The sequence below is a fragment of the Accipiter gentilis genome, chromosome 16, assembly GCF_929443795.1.
Source record: "Accipiter gentilis chromosome 16, bAccGen1.1, whole genome shotgun sequence".
Lineage (NCBI taxonomy): Eukaryota > Metazoa > Chordata > Aves > Accipitriformes > Accipitridae > Astur > Astur gentilis.
In genome coordinates this window covers 23,311,324-23,334,943 of record NC_064895.1, presented here as the reverse complement: position 1 = coordinate 23,334,943, position 23,620 = coordinate 23,311,324, and the positions used below count along the sequence as shown (strand labels likewise).

Sequence of the window (23,620 nt, the reverse complement as noted above, 5' to 3'; positions counted from 1 at the left end):
GATCTGTGTTTCCAGAAGTTTATCTCCATGCACAAAAGATCATTAGTAATTACTGTTCACCACTCTCTAATGAATGAAGCTGACCAATTTTCAAGGGTGTTCATAGTGAAAAAACTTCTGAACCGACATGCTCATGGCAGATGCATTTCTATGTCTATATATGGACCACACATTTTGAAGTTCTCTGTTATCACCAAGTAACTTCTCTTCATGATTGTGGAGTAAGAGTTCATTGTATCAGTGGCTTTGACGTGTTGCAGGTCCACACTCATTTTGTAACACATGAAGATTAATAATTTATTCTAAGATTTTACTCAACAGCTCCAGAATTTTATCCCTTTTACCTAGGATCAAATACAAAATCAGTCCCTTAGTTCATAGTGACATAGTCATTTTGTATTTCTAAAACTATTTGGTGAATATCAGTCAGGCTTGATAAACCTTCCAGGTTGAAATCCTGGAGACCGGAATAGTCTCTGGATTGCCCACAAGGTATGTGCAGCTGAAGCCCACGTCATACATCTGCCTTTAACCTGACTTTGCAGTGCCTCTTCTAGACTGTGTAGACCTTGGTTTCTGATGGGTATTTTGAGTGATGTGGTACATGCTACTTCATGGACACATATTACTAGAGACAAGGTTTTCATTTCTTTCAGGCTTTGCACAGTCAAACATGTTAAATTTTATGTGCATGAATAAATTCCAGTGAGGCTTTTCTTTACAAGTTTAGTTTTTATCTGATTTTCTAACATCTCATTACAAGTTTCTCAGGAGAAATCCTGGCTTTGTTGAAATCTCAGGGAATTTTGCCATTGCCTTTAAAAAAAACGCTAGGGCTTCACCTTGTGTTGTTGAGTCTACGTAACAGAAGTCTTCCTTGGGAAGAAACTTTCTTCTTCAAGTGAATCAGCTACAAGTGTTTTTCAGAGTCAGTGATGGCTGGTCACAAGTACTTAAAACTGTGTGTGTTTATAAATATGAAATTGCAAGAGGAGAAGCTTATGATGTCTGTTTTCAGAAAGTTGAATGTTAGTCATTCCTTTCTGATCTTTTTGGTGTTGTTCTGTCTTTGTCCATAGAACTCATATGTTTCACTCTTCAAATTTATGTTCATTTTATCCTTCATTTTTTTTTGTTTTTTTTTAGGACCCAATGTTGTCTTCCAGTGTGAAAGCACCTCAGAGACCCACTATCCAAGTTTGACTGTAGCGTGGAGGCAGGGTGGCCAGCCCTGCACACATATCTCTGACACAATCCTTTTGCTTCGTTTGAACATTAGATCCAGTCAAGAAATTAGTTTTTTGTGGGTTTTCTTATAATCTACCGTTACAGTTGATTTGTAAAAGCAGAAAGGATAGTGGGTCTTTGTGTGGCTTTCACTGCTGTTCATTCTTGTTTCTTTTAGTATTTTTCTTTGGTATTGATAATCGTAGATCATTAGCATGCATATCAAGTTATCGTTTGCATGGTGGGATTGCAGACACACAAAGACCCACTATTTGCACAGTTTATCTGAGCTGTTTTGAATGGGCAGTTGTGTTCATTTAATGTTGTAATGTACATACTTTGCAGAATTAAAATGTTCGCTGATTACTGTTCTAATGGACTTGATGTAATCTCTTATATATTGAGCTCTTAAAATTGGCAGCCTACAAGGCTCATCCAGGAAACAAACCCTACCTGTCTCTGCTGATAGTCACTGTGATTACAAACATGCTACAAGATCTAAGATTTAGATCTGGCACAGTCCATCCAGTCTTTTAATACCCTTTTTAACTGGGGAAAGAAGTATTAAGCATAGAGTGGAGGGTATTTTAATTTTTTTCTCCCTTCACAGTAGTACTATAGCAGGAATTCAGGTTGTTTTGGCTCGATATAGCCTATCCCTAAACAACCTTCCTTCCTTTAAATACTTTATTCCAATAATTCGTATTTGCTTTCAGTTTTAGCAAACAGCAAACATGTACTAGCTACTGCAGTAAGTACTTATACAGCCTCTGTGCTACTAGACCCTTTCCCTGCCCCTTTTCTTCATTAAACAGTTAATGGTACTGAATAGTGGTTTTATCTGGCTACGGTCTGCAGTGACTTAAAGCAAGTACTATCTGAAAGCTGCAGCCTAATACGTGGGTAACATCAAGAAAGACATGTTGCCAGAAAAGAAACACTAACAGACACCTGGAGCTGAAGGCAGAGCATTTGGGTTTAGAAATGGAACTATACTCCTCAGCTCAAAAGTGGTCCTTAAAGGTACAGTTATGGCATGTCAGCAGTACGGTGCAGTAAAGGTGCCCACATTTCCTTAGTTTGGGGGGAGGGAAGGAGGGACCAGGACTTCAGGACTATAACCCTGATACCCCTTTAAGTAAAAGGATTAATTTAATAGCGGACTGCTTGTCTAATTAAATAGTGCTGTGCTCCTGTAACAAGAGGAGAGATCTAGTAGACATGGTATTTAATTTAGTTGGTTTCCTGAAGTTGGTTATGAAACAGCAAAGGTCACTTATGCAATCAGAAATGTTTACAAAACACTGCTTGTTTACTATATACATATATATATATATATGAATGTTGTGAAGGTACTATCAGGAAAAAGTTAGTCCAATTGCAGAGATTAAAAAGCCTTTCTCCAAAACTTCTATGTTACGTATTTAATATACTTGATCAAATAATGTATATGTGCCCTTTAGTTCAGAGAGATATCTTTTGTGCAATACGGACTACAGCAATGTGCCTACATAAAACTACAAATGGATTTTTATTCTGGATGTATTTTGTCTAAACCAATATTTTGTTATAGAATGAAATCATGTTATTGTAGGCAAGTAATGTGCTAGATATTTCCTCAAGTATTCTAGCTGACTTGATTTCCTTATGAAACTACATCTTAAGTATTTCTACTAAAATATGCTAATCACCCTGAATTGCCTTCTCTCAATTTCTGACTTTGAAAGCCTGTTTAATACAGGTGCAAGTGTGTTGTGCTACACCAGTGGCATTGAGCAGTCACTTACTGTAGTCTAATAATTTATCTTATAAATTATCCCATTTCTAAAACGCACTGTTAACCTGTGGGATTTGAGCCAAATTGACTTCCCAATGTTCAGTGACAGTTTTCCTTGAATGCCAAATTGCTACTAATTGTCTCTGAAAAACTAAAACCAACTTCACGTCCTATCTAGGATGTTCTAGGAAATAGTTACATGGCATTTTCCAAAAACAATTGGCATTCTACCCATTTTTTAACTGATACAATTGGAGATGAGGGTAGTATTAAACAAAGTTTCACACAAGTGGCCCTATTGTTGGGTATGTAGTTGAGCATTGATAATTATTGAAACAGCTGCCCTTCATTTTGAACTGATGAGTATTGAAATGAAGCATTTTGGGCTTTCACAGTTACCTTTTCATGTTTCAGTATTACCTGAGTATGCCTCAAATTCTCTAACTGTAATAACAAAGATAATAATACACCTTAATAATGCTGATTGAAAGAGATGTAGTCCCTGCCTTCCATATTTATCTCTACTGCAAAGGTCTGCCTAACACAGCTCAAGCACAATCACCTGAGAGCTCTGCTCTCCTATTGCACACTGGTGCAGAAAGAATTGAATACATGCATCAGATCATCAATGGGAGAGACTATGCCGAGGAGGTATTTAAGGCAAGATTATTTTAAAATAATGTTCTGTATCAATGAAGAGGTGTAGCTAATAGACGCTGGGCTTAAATCAGACTTTTTCTTTCAAAAATGTTACTTTTTTTCTGGTTGTGTGCAATCCACTCTTGTGGGTGCAAGTCCATAGAGCTGAGTTCAGCTGTCGTGCCAGCCAGCCAAGTAAAGCTAGTGTTGAAGTGTACATCCCTTATTTGGGTGAAAAAGGTTGGCTTTGGAACTAAGGACAAGGTGGAAAACAGAGGGGTTCTGTTGAACTGATGGGCCCCAGTCAAGAACTGAGAGTCTAAATGTTGCTCAGAGCCACACAAGGTTAACAGTTAAAGCTGAAGCCAACCAGGAAAGCAAAATATGATGTTGCCTGCAGCATAATACTTGCTTAATATTGTTCCTGTGGCCAGCAGAGAATAGGGGCCATGGTGTAATTGGCGGTAAGAATGTAAACGATGCTGTAAATGCACAAGAACAGGTACTGAAACGCTTCCTAATTTTTTAACTGTCTAGTTTGCATAATGGACTAACAACCTACAAAAGTGTAGTTTTACAAAAGCTTAGTTTACAGAGCTGAGTTCGTGATCCAGCGGTTGGATCCTTGCAGGAAAGTCTTGTGCCACCACCAAGACCCGGTTGCAGGGCTGGGGCGTCCGAGTCGTCAGTGATGGTGAAGGGCTGTGAAAGCCTACAAAGCGCTATCTTAATGTCAGTGTTAATAGTGTTACAGTTAGGAGTGCAGAAGGCAAAAAGCTCCATCAAAAAACTCACATGCTAATAATTGAAACGTCTCCTACCAGTCACTGAATATTTATGCCATCTTGATGCTCTGTCAGATTGTATCCCTGTGTGATTTTTTTCTTGAGTCGGGTTGAAAACACCTGTAAATAAGTCTACTTGTAGGAATGCTGACAGACCTTGGCCTGTAGTAGTGTTGGGAGCTGCTACAGGGTCATGCTACTTTAATGTAATGAACTAGTAAAACTGCTACATAATGGTGTGTGCTGCCTTAAAATCTCTTTTGTTGTTCCTTTCAAGCTAGAGTATTCATGTTTCGGGATGATTGTTAAGACATGCAAATGCAGGCTGCGCTTAGCATGAGGCAATTGTTCATCTTTGGTTTTAAACAAAGTTGTAAGATAACTATGCAAATGTATTTTATTAAAGGGACACGTAAAAGGATCTAGTTTGTCTGTTGTGGTTTTTTTTGTCCATTTGGGGAGGATTTTTTCCCATCTGAATAGCTTGGTATGAGCATTAAGTTACCTGGCTCTGTGATGGAGTGACTTAATTTTGCTTTTTACTTCTTGAAAATTGAATCATAAATCTTCTGTTGTAGCAAAGAGAGTATACTGCATTTAACTGATTAGGGGAGATTGGATGAAAGTTTTTATTATGTTTCCCAGCGCCTGATGGAAACCAACCTTTCCGCGGTGGCAGATTTCTTAGATTAGTTCTTTTCACAGGTTTCAGTAGGTACAAGAGGCTGCTGATAGCTACAGGCAGTGATAGGGGTTCATTGCAAGTGAATTAGCCTTATGTGCACCAGCAGAGATTGTAAAATGGCTACAGGTGATGTCCCACGGTAGTAAAGGGACTATTTTAATGCCAGCCCATGGTACTTAAGGTGAGATGTAGTCTTTCTATGGTAGCCTGGGAAAACAGAGGCAGCCTAATACAGGCAAAAAAAACCCCCTCTTACCTGCTTTTTCCAGCCATATTAACTGGCTTGAGCTAAAGAAAGAAAAAAAATTTTAAAAAGACCCAAACAACACAACCAACTTCCCCACCCCACCCCCCAAAAAAATCCCCAAACTACAAACCCAACCACCCCACAACCCTGAACAAACCAAGCTGTTTCCTTACAAATGCAGTTTATATAGGCCACCTCTATCCCTAAATAGTCTTCGCTGGTGACCCAAAGCAGTGATGCCTCTGGTGTAGATAGATCCTTCAGGGCAAGTGGCTGAGCTCATGTTTGAGGCTTAAGATGTCTTTCCAGAGCTGTCATTTTTAATGTTTTTTCATTGTTCGTTGAGTGGGGAAGTTCACTGGGGAAGGGGACAAAGCACTCGATGCCCAAGCAGATCTGAGCATCTTTGAAAGCCTTTTATCCACCTATTTTTTACCTGAATTCTCTAGAATTGGCTTTTAAGTGCGGAATTTTAATTCACTCCCCCTTTTTTAATAAAGAAAAAAAATGGATTTTTTTCTGTTTTTTTTTTTTTTTTTTTTTTTGAGATGGTATTAGGTCTCATTCATCTTTCTTTCACTGGAGGAATTCTTCTCTTCAGAAAGTGTCATTCCTCCCCTTGAATGTACTCAAATCCAAAATATGTCAGTAATTGGAAAAGTTTTCTCCCCCAGCATCCCATGTTTTTCAGACATTTGAATTTTCTGCAGAGGAGAACATCTTTTGACTGTGAAACTCGGTAGCTTTTCATGCAGGGTTAGTTATGTTAGTAGGGAGAAAGTATTTCTTGTTCAGGTATATTTGGAGAGGGAGGTATAATTTTAAACACAACTTTAGAGACTGGGATTTCCTGTTTATAAACTCTCCAGCTTGTTTTACCCTGCCCCTGCAAGACAGCTGCTTCCTCGTCTTGGAGACCAGGATTTATCACAAAAGGTACCACAGTTGTAGTAGGCATCGCTCTCTTGCCGTGCCCTAAGGTTCAAGGGTAGCAGACACCCACTGCTTGCTCCGTTATACGTTGGTTTTGGGAGGGAGCTAGGCAGATCATGCCCCAGATTGTCTGAATGGGCTGGCTTGCCCTGCAAAGGTGATATAAACCTCTTCTCTGGTCACCAGAGGGAGGTGAGCCCCCAGCGTGGGCAGCCGAGATTCCCCTGCTCCCAAAAATCTCACTGCTTTTCTTTAGCTGTATGAGGAGCTTGGGATGCAGCTTCACAAGACAGAAGCCAAACCAACAGCTTTCTGCTGCCAAAAAAGGCAGTTTTACTGCTTCCACGCACATTCCTGGCTGCTAAACTAGCAGAAAACTACTGTTTTCTTTTTCCCTCTCGGGATTCATTTGCTGCCAGGGTGTGAGTTGGGAGTCAGATAAGTGCCAGAATTGATGCAAGGAAAGGAGGGAACAGGAATGTGGGAGGAGAATGGGTAGAGATGCGGGTCCACCCTTTCCATACCAGCGAGCCCATGGGTTGCTGTGGCCACTTTCGAAAAACACTGGCAAACGCACTAGGTAGGTTGTTTTATTCTCTGTCTCGTTCGCCTTTCTTCCCTTCAGATCCAAATGTCTGAATTCACCTCTAAAATCAGATATGAGCATTGCGTACTGTGTTTTTATGCCAGTATCATCAGACCCATCAAAATTTGGAGTCGTTTTGCTAGTGCTTATTTAAATATAAAATAGCACTCGTCCATTCATCCCAAAGGCTGACAGTCCAAATAAAAGCTTAGTGCAGGAGCCAGTTAATTTAACTGCATTTTTGTATCTGATAATGAGCTTATAAACCAAGTCTGGTTTAGGGGCACATAAACAGGCCTGTTTTCCTTCCAGTGTTTGCTTCAACTTCAAGTAGATGGCATGAGAGACACAAATTGAGCGTGTGGGTTGTTCTAACAGCTGTGATACACACAAACAGCGACAGGAGCTTCAGTCCGTCCGTGCTCTTGTTGCAGGAGCGTAACTTGCAGTAGAAAAGAACCACATGGTCAAAGCTGAGACTTCCAAATCTGAGAAATAAAGTCTGGTTACTGTACAAGCCCTTGATTATCCTAAAATTTCATGTCTTAGGAACCAGGTGGGCTTAAACTCAGTCCTGTACAGACTAAAGGATGATGCTAGAATCCAGAAGTAACACATATTGGCCACACTCCATTTTGATGGATTGAGATACCAAACTTCATAGGAATTGCTTTGATCTGTAACTTTATTCCTTTTAGTCATCTAATTTTGGCCTGATTGTAACTTCGGGAATAACTAAGGCCAGAAGCAGCATTCTGCAAGATCAAAAGAGCTGCAATCCCAGATCTCTTCATAAAAAGTGGCATTTTTTCAAATCTTATCAGAAAGCTTAAGATCTGTGATCCTCCTTAGGGGTACAAATCAGAACTGAAAAGTCCTAATTTAAACCCAACTATTGCATTTACTGTTATACTTCTTTGTGTGGTTCAAAGGGTTTCCCTAGTAAAATACTTTGAATAGTATCATAAAAGTTCATTTGACAAGTGTTCCTTTTTAGCTGAAGGTTGCTGCTCCTTCAGAGCAGCTTGATGCTTGTGCAGCAGGAAGCACACAAGCCTGGGAGGTTCCCATTAGGCCACCGTCACATCAAGTTTAGCAAAATGTTTAGTGTTTCTTGTTGGTTTTCCCCTCAAATTGAATACCAACTCATTTTAATTTCATTATTTAGAGCAGCCTTCCCATAAACAGATCTATACATTGGCAGTGAATAGAATAAAGTCACATTCTAGTGTCCTAGATGTGTTAGGGTGACAAGGGAGACGCAGCCCTTCATGTTGTAGGTCACGCTGCCTTCCACGACACCTGTAAACTTTCAGAAAATATCATTCCTCTGGAAATGTCGGATCTAAATGAGGCCCTGCGGTGTCCTTCCTGCTATTCTGCAAAATCCACAGTTCACATTGTTTTAAAATCTGATGCCGTCACATCAAGCGATAGCTGCATGTTCTCAAATGCTCTGTAATTGTTTCTCTTTTTATTTTCCCCCACCCTGCTACTTTGCAGTACTCTGCTAGCATGTGATCAGAGGGATCAGAGTTTGACTTTGTATGCTCTTCTTTACTCATCTAAAAATACTGACCACTTTGTTTTTACCAGTTTTCGATTCAGTTACTAAATTTCAAATATTGTCATGCTTACTAACATGTATACAGTAGAGAAAAAGCAGTGTGAAGCTGTAGGGTCTGCATGGTATTACAGAAAACTTGGGGTTCATGTCATTGACTGTCTGTGTGTTCCTGTGCATGATTTTGATTATTCATACTTGATGCATAAAAATAATTCAACATATTTCAGGCTCATTTTGTTTCTAAATGAGAAAAGTGCAACTGCCAAATCACGCAACTATAACATTATGCATTATAACTTTACAAATTTGTACTGGTGGTTTGCATCATAAATTAATAAACAAGGCAGAGTACTTTAGAAATGTGGTGGAGATTAAAGGTGCAATGTCCCAAGTCAGAACCAGACACATTTTAGATGACTTCATCTCAAAAAAGACGTTGCATAAGGTGAGAGAAAATCACAGTTTTGAAACAGTATGGCAGAAAAGGAGAAGAGATGAGAAAAACCATGAGACAAATGGAGTGGCAGGAAGTCAGGAATTCTTATTCTGCATCACAATACAAGAAGAAGGGATGCTCGAAGAAATAAAAAGGTGACAGACTTAAAAATGACATAAAGTGGGGAGGGGATTGACCTCTACATCACTCAATTTTGAAGCCTGCTGCTGCTGTGGGCAGGGTTTTACCACTGTGTATGTAGTCTGAACCGTGGACTGGTGTATGTTGGTGCAATGTTGTTAATTCATCAAATCTGATAGCCTGAGTGGAATCTAAACTACTGGCTTACTTCTTGTAGGGTGTGCTGATCTCCAAAGCCTTGACACTATGCAACCGATGGAAAGGAAAAGGCAGGGCTACATTCACGAACTCATTCAGACAGAAGAAAGGTATATGGACGATCTTCAGCTCGTCTTAGAGGTGAGATGTCTTGGATATGAAAATGCATTTGGAGAACACCTCTGTCCTACTGAATAATAATAAAGGGATTCTTATGAATTGTGAAATGCTAGAGGAAGAAAGGTGTGTGAGCACGTCCCTTTCTAGTGAATGTTATGTGGTTGTCCACCAGGCAGAAACATCACATTGTGAAAGCCGTCGTCTTAAAGGACCTTCCAGTTTTCCAAATCCTGTTCTGAGGTGTCTGGGCTCAGTGTAAAGATGATGGGCTGGGCTGGGGTGTCTAGCAAAGCTGCACAGGCTCATGACAGAAGCTGTATAAGCACCATAAAAGTTTATCATCTGCCTTCATCTCCAATTTTATTTCTGGAAGCAAGACCACCTCACCAGGCAGGGCAGGAACTGGCCAGCATTAGGTGGTCTTGGGCGTCTGACTTGACCTCTCTATATAAAACAACTGTGCGATCAAGTGTTAAAGATGTTAAATAGAGTGAGTTACACAGGTATTCTGCTCTCCAGAGGTCTTGCGCCGAGAGCCCCTGAAAAGCTGGAGCTCTGCACACAGGTTGACTATGAGTGCTGTGGGTATGGGGACAGGTGTGATGCCTAAGTGTAATTTGTGTAGCAATTGACTCTGAAATCATGGGAATGCTCTTCTGTGGAACAGTCAGCCTGCAGGTCCCAGTGCTTGCCCCTGCTTTGCAAATGGCAGTGCCGGTGTCAGAATGAGGTCACGTGCTTAGGAAAAATAGTGACAGCTGTCAAAAGTGCTCGTAAGGAATTGCTTTTAGCTTCTAAGAAATTGGACACTGAGCATTCAAAAAAAGCAAAATCACTGCTAAACTGAACAAGAGGCTGAGCTGCTTTTGTTTCTGAAGAATTGCTCACCTTTCTGATCTTTTGACTGCAGGTTTTCCAAAAACCAATGGCTGATTCAGGCTGTCTCACAGAAGGAGAAATGGGGCTGATCTTTGTTAACTGGAAGGAACTCATCATGTCAAATACAAAGTTATTGAAGTGAGTATTACTTGCATTTTTATGTTTTCCTCTTCATCTTTATTCTCTTTTTCCTTTCCCCAGGAAGTTTTCTGGTTTTACAGTAAATATTTCTGTCCTTGCTCATTATTTCCTGTGCATGTGTGCATTCAGAACAGCTAAATGCATTCAGACTACTTCACAAAGAAGGAGTTGTTGCAAAAGAGAGGGGGCGAATAAACAGCAAGAACAGATGCACATTTGCTGTAATACCTTAGAAATGGAGCCTACACAAAAGCACATGCACGGGAGGCGTTCTTCCCAGTTTTCTGCAAAGCAACCTTCTATTCTCTAAAAGTAAACTTTGGAGAGACAAAGTGGCTAATAATTCATTGAAATGGGATGCTGATTGAACGTAGAGATTGATGCCAATTGTCTCACAAACCTCAAAGGAGAGTCTCAGTCCCACAGACCCCGTCAGGCAGATCGTTCAGCTCAGCGTGTTGTGCTCGTGACTTCCTGGGGGTTCAGGCTGGACCCTGAGCCGCCTGGAAGCCCCCGTGCTTTGTAAAGAGAATTCACCTCGCAGACTTGCGTCCTTTCAGGGATGGATGTTGTAAGGATCTTGATTTAGGCCTCGCAGACTTGGCAGCAAAGTTGAATGGTGATTTCTTTCTTCTTCAGAGCCTTGCGAGTGCGTAAGAAAACTGGAGGAGAAAAAATGCCCGTGCAGATGATTGGGGACATCTTAGCAGCAGAGCTCTCTCACATGCAGGCCTACATTCGGTTCTGCAGCTGCCAGCTTAACGGAGCTTCATTGCTGCAGCAGAAAACTGATGAAGATGCTGATTTCAAAGACTACTTAAAGGTACCTTATTCAGTAGCTTTTGTGCCTTCTTCTTTCCTCAACAACAGCAGCCCGTCTAACCAGATCGACTAGATAACCCAGAAGAGTAAAATCTTGCAAAAATAGCTAAGAACCTTCCAAGGTGTATTTATATGATGACCATGGTTAACACTGTGTATGCTTTTTATTTATAAACCTGTCTTTCTCTCTAGCTAATTTATTACTCCATTTCCCACCTCAGTGTAACGCTAACCTCACAAAGCTACGGTGCTGGTGTCTGCACCTTCCCAAAAATTCATGCGGTCAGAAGGGGTAAGAGTCTGTGGAGTGGAAATAAAAAAGCTGTTGTTCTGAATGCGCTTGGAATTCAGTGGGGTGTGCAGTGTGTCTGAGCAGTGGGGTTGCAGCCAGGGCCAGAGGTGTGCTGAGAGTGTCACAGGCAGGCACGCTGTGAATAAATAAGGAATTGCTGCCATACTGTAGCTGATGCGATGGCTTTGAGGCCGTGAAAGGAGAAATGCCAGAACTGTTGACATCAGGCGTTTGTTTCTTTCAGTGCTTTGTTTTTTCGACCTGAGTGGAGCCTGTAACGTCAAAATAAAAGCTAGAACGGTTTTGAATGTAAGGATTCTGCGTGAACAACGATCCTATGGCTTATGCTGGCAAAGCGTCTGGGTACAATGACAGCACCGGCTTTCCTGTTTGTTCTAGATACAAGTGTTATTTGTTTACCAAAAAAATCTAACATTTCTTGGAATGCCTGGAAAAATTAATCTGATCAGACAGTTTTCAGTTTTCAGTGCGGTGAGGCAGCTGTTTCTTGATGAGTAATGCAATGTCTCTCTTAAATCTCTGGGTTGCACCACAGAAACTTGCCTTGGACCCTCGCTGCAAAGGAATGCCCCTCTCCAGTTTCCTCCTGAAACCTATGCAAAGAATAACCCGCTACCCTCTGCTCATAAAGAGTGTGAGTACCCCAAGTGAGGTTTTGTAGGTGAATGCTTTTGAGTTTGCTCTCAATAGCAAAAGCAAAAAAAGGCCTTGTCCCTTTATGGGCATTTCTCTGAGAGTGAGGAGCAGTACCTGTGTTTACCTCTGGTTTTATCTCATTTTGTTCCCTTTTTGATCCGTACCAGATTCTAGAGAACACTCCAGAAAATCACCCTGATCACAGTAACCTCAAGCTTGCCTTGGAGCGTGCGGAGGAGCTGTGCTCTCAAGTTAACGAAGGGGTCCGTGAGAAGGAGAACTCGGACAGGCTGGAATGGATACAGTCCCACGTCCAGTGCGAAGGTCTTGCTGAGGTAGCCACATTGATACGCTGTACGGCAGGGGCTTTTCCGAGTCATTTCAGAAAGGCTGGGGGAGGGAATGGGAGTCCTTGCTCACATCCGTTCTTGGAACGTCATCCACTGCTGAGCTCTTGGCAAAGAAGCTTTTATTAAATTCTGCTCACAGCCATGATGTGATGAACCCTCATTTTTTGCATGATTTTGGCAGTGGAGAAATCTTGATTTATCAGCTTAAAACTGATACCATTTAAACCATTAAACAAACAGAAGTAACTCTCTATCTCTGAAGTTCTGCTTGTGCTGCCACTGGGCTAAGTCAGGTGTTACTATGTGGAATTTCACTTAGTGTGTGTTTCCCAGGGTTTTCCTTCATGCAGAAAGGGCACAGAAGCCCTCAGTGTCAGATCCTCAAAGATATGGGGGGTTCAGGCTCCTGTACGTTTCAGGACAGCCTTCAAAATGAGGTGTTGTGACAGTTCTCCATTGGCTGTGTAAGGAACCAGGGCTTGACAGGCCCGGAAGGTCTGTCCTATTACCATCACCTAATCGTGCACCCATAAGAGATGACCTGGCTGCAGACTCTGCAGGCTCTTCTTAAACACAACTTCTGGACAACAGAAAAGTGGCCACGAGTTAAATGCCTTCATCTAGTCAGACCCCTGCATGTGTTGTTGGTGAAGCTTAGATCTACTTTAAGTTGGGAGCAGTGCTGATACCACGGCAGATCATAAAACAGTTTCCCTTCTCTTCATTTGTAACTAAATTCATTAAACAAAACAGAACAGCTTTTAAAGTAGTTTCAGCAATCCCCACTGTGAAAAGGAGCAGGAACTAATGTCTGCATTAACTTGCTGCTGCTAATAAGTTTTGTCTCTCCTAGCAACCTGTGTTCAACTCCCTCACAAACTGCTTGGGACCACGGAAACTCCTGCACAGTGGCAAGCTGTACAAGGCCAAGAGCAATAAGGAGCTGTACGGCTTCCTTTTCAATGACTTCCTCCTGCTCACCTACATGGTTAAACAGTTTGTATCTTCTGGCTCCGATAAACTCTTCAGCCCCAAATCCAACTCACAGTTCAAAATGTACAAAATGGTGAGTGAATCAAGGTGCCCCGTGGTCATGTTGATACAGTGGGACATGGCTTTTGATGAGGAATGCCGTTCTCCCTGCTGGGGTTAGCCGCCTGGCCCCGTCTGATCGTTTGCTGTCATACGGGCACGTACTGGCAGCCAACATGCGCGAGTGCTGCTGGCTTAGTCCCCGGAAAAGGACAGGCTTCTGTGTCTTGGTTTAATAAACACTTCTGTCCACTTTGGAGTGAAAGGGCAGAAATAGCATCGTGCCTGAGCAGCTGAGCAGGATGTTCAGAAGCAGGAGCCTTGACTTAAGTTTGCACAAGTTTCTGCACCCACAAGAAAATACCTGTCCTTCTTCAGAACACAGTAAGAGGTGCAAAACTTCAGTCTCTTGTGTCCACACAGTGCCTGTTCTCAAGATTCTGGAGTTGGGGAATAAGTTTAAGTATCAGGGCTGCTTTCTGGCAGGGAACCTGAGAGATTCCCAGGGTTTCCAAGCTCCACACTGTAGCTGTGCTTATGCAGTCCTGCCCCTTTCTCAAAGCTCTTCATCTAGGAAGGCAGAATGGGGTGTATCGCCAGAGTAGTTTTTCTCTCAGTCCTTTCTCACATCCTTTACATGGTGATCTGATTGTTCGTCCTGTGTCCTACGACTTTCATTTTCCCTACAGTAAAGCAATGTATTTAAACATCCTTGTAGAGTTTCCGCTTATTGTCAGGGTGATGCTGCCACAGTGATGTTTGCTTTTCTTTCAGCCTGTTTTCCTTAATGAAGTCCTAGTGAAATTGCCCACAGACCCTTCAAGTGATGAGCCAGTTTTCCACATATCACACATTGACAGAGTTTACACACTTAAAACTGACAACATTAATGAGCGGTGAGTAGTGAAAATGCAGATCTGAGCTTAAACTTGTTGATCCTGCTGTAGGCTCTGTTTCCAGTGAGCAGACATGGGGGTCTCTGAGTTCAAGAACAGGGCTTAGTCTCTTGGTCAGGAAATAAACTCATTTGACACTCATTTGAATTACAAGTTTTCTCTGGTTTTGTTATGCTTGCATGGCAGCTCTTGCAGTGGAATCCAGTTACGTCTACTGCTCCTCGATGTTACAGTTGTGTAGAATAGTTTGGGGCTGCAAAGTCCAGCATCCCATAGGATTCTTCCCCAGTCCTGGTTGGTCTTTAACGTGACCCAGCAGTCCTTAATAAAACTGCAGCTCCACTTTCATTTATTGAGGCCGATGTGGAAATGGGGCATAAGATTAAATCCAAAAACTCCATTGCTTTAAGTCCTTGAACTAACTCGATTCGTGATGCCTCTGAAACCCAGTGGTAGGGGTGGGGGGCATGGCAAAAGAGATTGGGGCAGAGTCACTGATACTGAAGAATTTCCTGCCTGTGGTATGACCCTGACTACAGGGATTGCTCTTTGCAGTACTGCCTGGGTCCAGAAAATCAAAGCAGCATCAGAGCAGTACATCGAAACTGAGAAGAAGAAACGTGAAAAGGCTTATCAAGGTACCTACCGAGTTCTGTATTTCCCTCTCATCCATGTGGACACATGGGCAGGGCCTTTTCTGGAGGATGCCACAGTGTCTATGTAGGATCTCCCTCATCAGATCTATTGCCGGTTTTTACGGTTGCAACCAATCCATTTATTTCTGACTTCTTTGTTCACAGCTCGCTCACAGAAAACCTCGGGAATAGGACGCTTGATGGTGCATGTGATTGAAGCAACAGAACTAAAAGCCTGTAAGCCCAATGGTAAGTGAAGGAAATAGTGTTGAATCACTTTTATTCCTGTGACGTTTGCTGAGAGGAGTTTGGTCAATTGGGAAGCACTGTGGTTTCAGCCACAGCTTCTGAATGAATTCACCATTATTTAGCTTCAGAGGACTGAGCAAAGAACCAGCTTTGTGCTGCTCTAGGATATAGGGATTGCCTCACCCACATCTTCTAGACAGCAGCATCGATGTGTGGCCGAGCAGCCTCCAGACAGGGAGGGAGGCTTCTGTGCTGCAGAGGTGTTTCACTGCTTGTTCTGTCTTTAGGGAAAAGCAACCCATATTGTGAAATCAGCATGGGCTCTCAGAGCTACACTACAAGGACCCTGCAGGACACCTTGAACCCCAAGTGGAACTTCAACTGCCAGTTCTTCATAAAGGATCTGTATCAGGATGTCCTGTGTATCACCATGTTTGACAGGGATCAGTTCTCACCCGATGGTAAGCGTGAACATTTGTTTTAGGAAAAGAATGCTTTCTTGTGACTTGGGGTACACAGTTCCTCACCAGCCGTTCCAAGAGCCTGTAGGTATGATTGCTTCCTGAGAAATGTTCTGTAAAAACAATGCCTCCTTACTCCAGAGGTTCAATAGCCTTTCAGAGCCAACAGCTCTGGGCAGTCAGGTTTGATCCCACTCTGGCTTTTTTATCAGACACAGAGTTACTTTTTTGTCAGAGGGAGAGACAGAGAAGTTGAAAGCATAAGTTTTTCTCTCTTACTATACGTGCCTGAAAATAAGGTGCTAGGTTATATTTGCACAGCAACAGCTTGATAAGCTTTCTTTTTTTCCTTGGCGTTTCTGGCAGTCAGTTGCTTCTAGTACTCTTTAAAAAGTTAAGTGTTTTTTCAGGGCTCTGACACGCAGTTGGTTACTGCAGATTTGCAAGGTACTGCCCTGACCTGAGTTGCCCTATGTGTAACTATAGCTTGGTCTTTTCTCCTGTGAGGTAACGTGACTTTGCTAGGCTTCTCCTCCCAGCTCGACAGCTAAGTCTGTTTTTTCAGTTCATGGTAAACCTTTTAACGTGCTCGTGTACACACACACACACAAAGATGTTATATATGAAATGGCCACAGAGAGGGTATACAATTTCTGAATAGGACAGTAAACCTACAAGTAGCAGTTAATTGTTCAAGGTCATTGTTCTTGTGAAAAGAATGATATATAAGCCTAATTAAAAGTTGGCTGAGTCAAAATAGTTGAATTTTTTTTTTTTGTCTTTGTGGCACCACAACTGACTTGTAAGCAGCTTCCATCACTTAACTCTGACCTTCCAGCTCTAAGACAGGAGAACATTTGAAATTGTGTTTCTGAAAGGGAACTGTATTTTTAAAGCCCTTGGATCCAACTGTGACATAAGGCATATTTCCCACCCTAATTCCATAGCATTTTTTAGAAAACAAAAGACCCTTATTTGTCACTGCAGGCTGATTTACACAGGGGTGAGGTCTAGTCAAACAGGAAGCTCGGGAGCAGTGCTCTGGAACTGAATACATACTATGCAGCATTCCTGCTTAACCTGACACTTTCAGATTTTCGAAGCTTAACGTCTTTCTTTGCTTAATGAAATTTCTTACTCACCCAACAGATTTTTTGGGTCGCACTGAAGTTCCAGTAGCAAAAATCAGAACAGAACAAGAAAGCAAGGGCCCCACAACAAAGCACTTACTGCTGCATGAAGTTCCAACAGGTGAAGTCTGGGTCCGTTTTGACCTGCAGCTCTTTGATCAGAAAACACTCCTCTAAGAACACTTTTTTTAATTTATGAAGGACAACTGAAGCTGACAGCCTGAACTTTTTTTTTGTGAAAGATTCCTTGCCCCACGCTGGTTATTAAGCAAAAGTTCCTGCTGCTTCTATCTTTCCTCATAGTTACTGGTTGTGTTTAGTTCCTTGCAGCATTCAAAGTTGTCATTGATCTATGCAAACACAAATGTTACTGTATATACAGTACTATAGCTCAGTGCCTTTTTGTTATGTTGGAATATCTTGGGTTTGGATGCCAATGTTTCCATTTTCAGGGCCATAAAAAGTATTAAGTAGAAATGTGGCATCAAGATGTATGTGCATTTTACCACTTAGTCTAACGTATAGACTGAGGAATGGTTTAAGCTCAGCACTAGAATCATTCCATTTTAAATCTGAAAAAAGTGATATCCACTGGAATCTTCCCATCTCAGGATGATAGTTTTAAAGATTAAATGCTGAAGAAGCCTTAGCACTGGAGAAGTCTCCGATATATTGTATGTTCTTTAAGAATCAAGTGTAGTTCTTTACTTGACTTAGTTCTGCACTGAAATCAGTAACTGCTACTTGATTTTTCTTTCTGCTTCAGTTTGATTCATCATTCTCTGCTGAGACAATGTGGTTGTGAAGAATAACTAGAAAAAAAATATTTTAAATACTGTGACCCACAAAACTGTGGAAAAATACTCTTCAGCTTTTGGTTTTTTCCTAAATGTAAGTTATTTGTGTACATTTCTTTGGTCTTACAGACCTCTATGTGAATCTTGAAGCTTTGATATTGCCAACATGTATATAGAGAGTAAAATATAAGTTTATTAATGTAATTTGTCTACAGATGTTTATTGATGCATAGTGATTTTTAAAAAGTATATTTTATTGTACAGAGGAAGGTGAAATAATGAGAAAAAGAGGATTAAATTCAAGAAAAGTTTATTACAAGTTTAAAAGGTTTGCTCCGGGGAACTCTCCCCCCAACATGAATCTGTAAAATGAGATTGGTTGAAAGAAAAAACTTTCTCTTGGCACTAAAATCAGGGATGGTTAAAAAAAAAAAAAAAAGTGTTTATAAAGGGTTTGATACATTGTAACCATTTTACTGCCTTGTTGAAAAACTGCTTTGTTGAAAAAGCACAGCATGCAATTCTGAGCAGCGCCTGCCCTTGTTTTCCATGGGCGCAGCAATACCTCCTGGTGTCTGACAGTTTCACACCCGATTGCCATCTGTGTACCCTCCTGTTACAGAGCTGAGTCAACCTCTGTTACTTTTAACAGTTTTCTGTGGTTCAGTATTTCTAATCCTAAATAAAACTAAATCTTGGCAACTCTTGAGAGATTGTGTTTGTACAGTGGGAGTTTGGAGCTTCTTGAAAAAGCACTGCACAAACTGTTTTCTGGCTTTGATGCCAGAGTTGCTGTGCAGGCACACTAGCACGGAGACGCAGACCATGCTGGAACAAGAGAGAACCTGAGCTGTAGGCCACTGACAGCATTTGTTGCTCAGCACTGACCCTCTGAAAAGTACTAGACATCTCCTCTCCCCTAATTATGTCCTGCCTTCTCAGAACACTCAATATGCATGTTAAAGTTTGATTCACTGCTTGTACGCTGCCCCCAGGAGAAAGTCCTTTGAAACCTTGGTAGTACCCTAAACATTATTTTGCAAATAATGTTTTGCAAGACATTCACTATGGGAGTTCTAATGAAGATTTGAACAAACAAAACCAAATAATTGTTTCCTTATCAGTGCTTTCTAAGCCGCTCCTCTGTACACATCTGCCAACCACACACATAGCCAGGAGCACCTCCTTCTCCATTCAAAGAGAGGATTTGTTCTTAAATCTCAAGGTGACCTCTTTCAGCTTCATGCAAAATTGCAAGAGCTGTAGCTAAAGTTTTGCAAGCTTTGCCATTCCCTCTGCCCACTGCTAACTTTCCTACTTCTTGTAACATAATACAGCGGACTCAGAGCCGTAGCTGTTGCCAGAACAGTAGATAACACACAGATCCTGCACTGTGTAGAAGAGGGGCCTACCAGACTTCTTGAACTTCTCTCACCAGTTCATGTCCATTAATACAATGATTCCCTCATGCTCTAAACCAGAGAACATCAGCACTGTCTTTGTGGGGCTGAGCCTACATTAAACCTCCTAAAATAGTAGGGTTTGGCTTGCAGAGCATGGCCTGGAGCTTGAAAGAGCAGTAGCATCTCAAAACATTTCTTTGGCTGCGAGGTAGCTACTTCAGAACCACATGTTTAAGACAGTTTATTGCAGTTTGCCAGAAGACCTGGCCTGTTATCAGTGGTTTTGGCAGACGATGTAACATATTTTGCAAATAGTACCTTCTGATGGTTGTGCTTGCTGCTGCAGTCAGCTGGAGGACAGGTAACATCATTGGCTCTCGACATCTTTGTGGTGGCTGATGACTTTCTGCCTTTAAACCAAAGTAAAAACTATTGCCAGTCCATGCAACACAAAGGCTGCTGTCGCCCAGCCAGCTTCTTGCACTAGCTCTTTCCCACAGTGAGTCACTCCAGGAAATGTTTGTCTTTATGACCATTTTTTTCTTCTAGAATGTGCCATTATCCCATAACTGCTCTAAGCATGCTGAAGTAAAGCCTTGGGCCAGTAAGAGGTATAAAACTCTAGGGCAGGGGCTGTGAGGGGAGAGAGTGGGCCAGGTTCATGAAGACATAGGGCTCCCAGTTCAGCTTTGATTTTTTGTCACTGGGGAGCAGGAGGTCCCTTAAGTGTTGTGTACTGCAGTGGCAGAACCAGAGAGCTTTCAAAAGGGGTGAATCAGAGCACTGGGACTTTAAAACAAAAAACAACATAATTTTTAAAAAAATAGATTCACTCTTCACTGATCCCAAATGCTTCTCTATCAGGGCAGGCCAGCTGGGGCTCTGTAGTGTTCTCAGCTTAGGCAGCTGCATCACTGCTCCAGTTCAGTTCACCATTAGTGACCTCTACTGTATTTTGAGTCCAACCAACCTGTATGCCAAAAAAACCCTGTTACAAAGTTTAGCTGTAGGATGCACTTTCTGGAGTGGTGTGTAGCTCCTTTACAGGACCAGCCTGATGGCTTGAGCCAGGACACACACCACATCTCATCCCTCAAAGGAAGGACACTGGTTGAGCAAACATGAGGCAAGGCCGAGGGAGCTGGGACAGTTTAGCCAAGAGAAGAGAAGGCTCAGGGAATCTCATCAGTGCGTACACATACCTGAAGGGGAGGGTACAAAGAGGACAGTGCCAGGCTCTTTTCAGTGGAGCAGCGAGAGGACCAGAGGCAATGGGCACATACCAAAACACAGGAGGTGCCGTCTGAACATCAGGAAACACTTTCCTACTGTGAAGGTGACAGAGCACTGGCACAGGCTGCCCAGAGAGGTTGGGGAATCTCCATCCTTGGAGACATGGTCCTGGGCAACTGGCTTTAGGTGTCCCTGCTTGAGCAGGGGGGTTGGACAAGATGACTTCCACAGTTCCCTTCCAACCTCAGCCAGTCTGTGATACAAGTATGACCTCACTCTGCTCCCAAAATATAGAAACTAAGAGCAAAAAAACACCCCAAATCCCAAAGCAAGTATGAACAGTAAATCCTTTCAGATCTTCCAGTAAAGCACCCAGGAGTTATTCCATGGCTTGACCTGTAGGGCTGGCTGCCAGGCTGCATGCAGAAAATGCATGAAACTCCCCTCCAAAAGCCACTTTATTTCAAGGCTCAGCTTGACCATCAATGCTCTGCTTTAATATATCCTGCTGCCCACTCCATACCTGAAGGCTTTCCCTTCACCAACACTCCTTTCGCAGGAGAAATACACAATAAAGCAGAATTCACCATTAAATTTAAGTTTTAGCAAATACTGTGCTATGCGGCCAAGAAGGAGAGCCCTCATCCACTGTAGCTGTTGTGCTGCCTCCCAATAAACAGCACATTAGCTCTTACCTCTTTGTCTGGTGGACCTCACTAGCAATGTAGGCGTGTGGTATCTTCAGCCATTCAACTGCATCCATACGTTGCCGGCTCAAAGGAAGCAGTGGCAGTTCTGCTTTACTGAGTTGGTTCAGCTCTCTGGTAGAACACGGTCTTCCTGTCAGGAAAGTTACAAGTGCTTCGTGTGAACATCTACTGTCACAAGTAAGGATGGCCCCCCAATATGAAACACTCCCAAGGGATACCAATTGTTTAAAATACCTGTCTCACACTGCTTGATAATGCCTGTCTCAATAAACTTTCTTTGAATGTCTTTTAACAGAGGATCCTGTAAAGTTGGTATTGAGACCTGTGACAGAGACAGTTATTTCATGCTTACGCACCAACACAAGCACTTTGTCAGAGAGTCTCAAAAGACCAAAGTCAGAGGAAAATGTCAAGGTACCATTGGTTAGCAGGGAAAGAGCATCAACCTCATTTTTTATGAATAAAAACATGAGGCACAGACCCGAGTGGCCTGAGAAACGCTGAGCATCTCAGCTCCTAATGCAGGGCATAATGCATTCAACAACTCTGCTACAAAGTTTGAACACAGACATGAGATCTGATCTCCTGGAGGCAGTTGATCTTGATGAACCCTGCGTGGCACATCGCAGTGAAGTATCAGCTCAGTCCCTATAGCTGCTGACAGCTCACAGCATCCAGAAGGACTCTGAGAATTGCACTTCATGGATTTGTGTCAGAGTCCTACCTAACTCTATTAGGTACCCAAGTCTTTGGTGCATTTGAGCGAGCTTCTGTAAAGATCATCTGAACTGTCAGATTATTTCCTTCTACTGGGCACACACCCAGCTTGCCTGGGAACTCACCAACCCTCGTTAAGACAGTACACTTCCCACAGTGCCACAGTGAATTTGAGATGAGGAAAACAAACCTCCCCCCCACCATTGCCTACTGTGCCTCCAAATCTGGGCTTAGTATGGATCAAAACCATGTTCCAGGTGAAAACCATTTTCAAACACTCAGGCTTAAATGCAGTAGGAGCTGGGACCCGTATTTGTTCAGTTACTAAAACTACAATGTGTTGCTCTGCACCAGTCCCATAGCAGCACATCAGTGACACTCTCTGCCTCCTCTCTAACCATTAACTTACTGCCAGTCAAAGGGTCCCTGTAAACCTCACAGCATAAATAACCATCACACCTTCCAGCAGTCTGTACACGTCTTCAGGAAGAACGGATCGTATTCTGATGGGTCGTAAGCTTCCAAAGCCACATAGCCCTGCAGGAGAAGAAGGTAGCGGGTCAAGTCTCAGAAGCTAATGGTGACAAAACAGTGAGAGAGCAGCCAGCCTAGGTATCACACAGCCGGGCATGGTATGAACACAGGACCAGAGGTGATGGAGGAAAGGACTCCTGAATTTTCACACACTGCACCTCAGAAGGAAGGTGACTGAAGCGTAACAGGAAAATTCCTCCATCCATTTTAATTTACCATAGGCATAAATAAAAAATAAATGATTTCATGAAGCATCCAGAAATAATTATAGGCTAAAATGCTAATCACAACTAGGGCAGTCAAGAAAATGGAAATTTCATTCAAGAGAAAATGATTTGACCAAGAAAGAAACAGATATTAGAAAGAAAAGGAAAAGAGAAGTGACTGAGCTCTCACCAGCAATAGGCCTAGGCAAGTTACCAGTCTGTAAGATGCGATCTCCAAGTCTAGGTCATGAGCGTGCTTTTCTGTCTATATAGAGGGGTAAAGACCTACCTGAACCATACCTAATGGTCCAGACCACAGCTCCATCTCATCAAGAACTCTGCCTGCAACAAACTTCAGATTCTGCAGTTCAAGTTCCCTATGACCAGAGTTAGCTGGGGAACAGCAAGTACCACCACTTGGCATTCACTATTGATTGCAAGACCAAAGAACACCAGATCAAACAGGCTATCAAGAAGCTGAACGGAGACTGAGGTCGACACACTGATCAAGACTGATGCTGAGAAAGGTGAATTACAGTCATTTATCTCCAAATTATAATGTACTGTTTACAGCCAATAAGCCAGGATTTACATCAAATTGCATCAAATAAGAGCTGTACAGATGACAAAACAAAATGTGTAAGTAAAAAAAACCCAAAAAAACCCAAAAAAACCACCCCAGAGGCCACAAGTGATGCCCTAGGAATAGTAAGAACAGGGCAACCATATAAAATACTTCTCCTTACTACTCTCAGTCATTCTTCCAAAACCCTGCAAATGAAGATTTCAGCTTTCTTGTGCAGATGATTCTCCAGGGGCCCCATGAAAAAAAGGGAGCATTCAGGCCATGGCCCTCTAGGTCTCAGTCCTACACAGTTCTTTTTGGCTATCTGTGGATGTGATTTCAAGTTGAGAGTTGGAAAAACCATAGTTTAACATGAACAGTTCGGGAATTCTGCAAGATGAGTCCAAACCCCCAAAAGTGGGATCTGCAGTAGGTTTAAGAGGTCACTGTGTTGAAGGTGCTCACATGGGCAAGTGAGCCAGGCCCCAAGGGCCTGTGCTGTTCCCAGGCACTCAGCAGGCAGCTGGGCAGCTCCACGGGGCTTGAGCTACTGCTGAGCATGAACACTGC

General features: G+C 42.3%; 3 protein-coding genes across 12 annotated transcripts in view; 1 reads left to right on the top strand and 2 right to left on the bottom strand.

Annotated features, from left to right (window-relative positions):
• The window catches only part of TNFRSF21 (TNF receptor superfamily member 21), a 1,117,265-nt gene extending 1,110,760 nt beyond the window's left edge, over window positions 1–6,505 (bottom strand). Inside the window, exon 1 of the mRNA XM_049818450.1 lies at window positions 6,502–6,505. The gene's annotated coding sequence lies outside the window, so the exon portion shown is untranslated. The remainder of the gene's footprint in view (window positions 1–6,501) is intronic.
• ITSN2 (intersectin 2) overlaps window positions 1–18,384 on the top strand; it is an 86,612-nt gene extending 68,228 nt beyond the window's left edge. For 5 of the 6 annotated variants that reach the window (XM_049818428.1, XM_049818424.1, XM_049818426.1 and 2 more), the window contains exons 29-39: window positions 9,241–9,362; window positions 10,252–10,358; window positions 11,001–11,184; window positions 12,032–12,130; window positions 12,300–12,467; window positions 13,336–13,548; window positions 14,289–14,410; window positions 14,966–15,048; window positions 15,211–15,294; window positions 15,582–15,755; window positions 16,905–18,384. In XM_049818428.1, the coding sequence (XP_049674385.1) occupies window positions 9,241–9,362; window positions 10,252–10,358; window positions 11,001–11,184; window positions 12,032–12,130; window positions 12,300–12,467; window positions 13,336–13,548; window positions 14,289–14,410; window positions 14,966–15,048; window positions 15,211–15,294; window positions 15,582–15,755; window positions 16,905–17,062 (1,514 nt within the window). In that variant the 3' untranslated portion in view covers window positions 17,063–18,384. Of the gene's footprint in view, window positions 1–1,146; window positions 4,850–9,240; window positions 9,363–10,251; window positions 10,359–11,000; window positions 11,185–12,031; window positions 12,131–12,299; window positions 12,468–13,335; window positions 13,549–14,288; window positions 14,411–14,965; window positions 15,049–15,210; window positions 15,295–15,581; window positions 15,756–16,904 lie in introns of those variants that run through there. The other variant, XM_049818429.1, reaches the window with a different exon arrangement.
• A 19-nt stretch (window positions 18,385–18,403) lies between these two features.
• The window catches only part of FAM228B (family with sequence similarity 228 member B), a 17,674-nt gene continuing 12,457 nt past the window's right edge, over window positions 18,404–23,620 (bottom strand). For all 5 annotated transcript variants that reach the window (XM_049818477.1, XM_049818475.1, XM_049818472.1 and 2 more), the window contains 4 exons: window positions 22,205–22,282; window positions 21,263–21,350; window positions 21,014–21,158; window positions 18,404–19,495 (listed from right to left, as the gene is read on the bottom strand). In XM_049818477.1, the coding sequence (XP_049674434.1) occupies window positions 19,453–19,495; window positions 21,014–21,158; window positions 21,263–21,350; window positions 22,205–22,282 (354 nt within the window). In that variant the 3' untranslated portion in view covers window positions 18,404–19,452. The remainder of the gene's footprint in view (window positions 19,496–21,013; window positions 21,159–21,262; window positions 21,351–22,204; window positions 22,283–23,620) is intronic.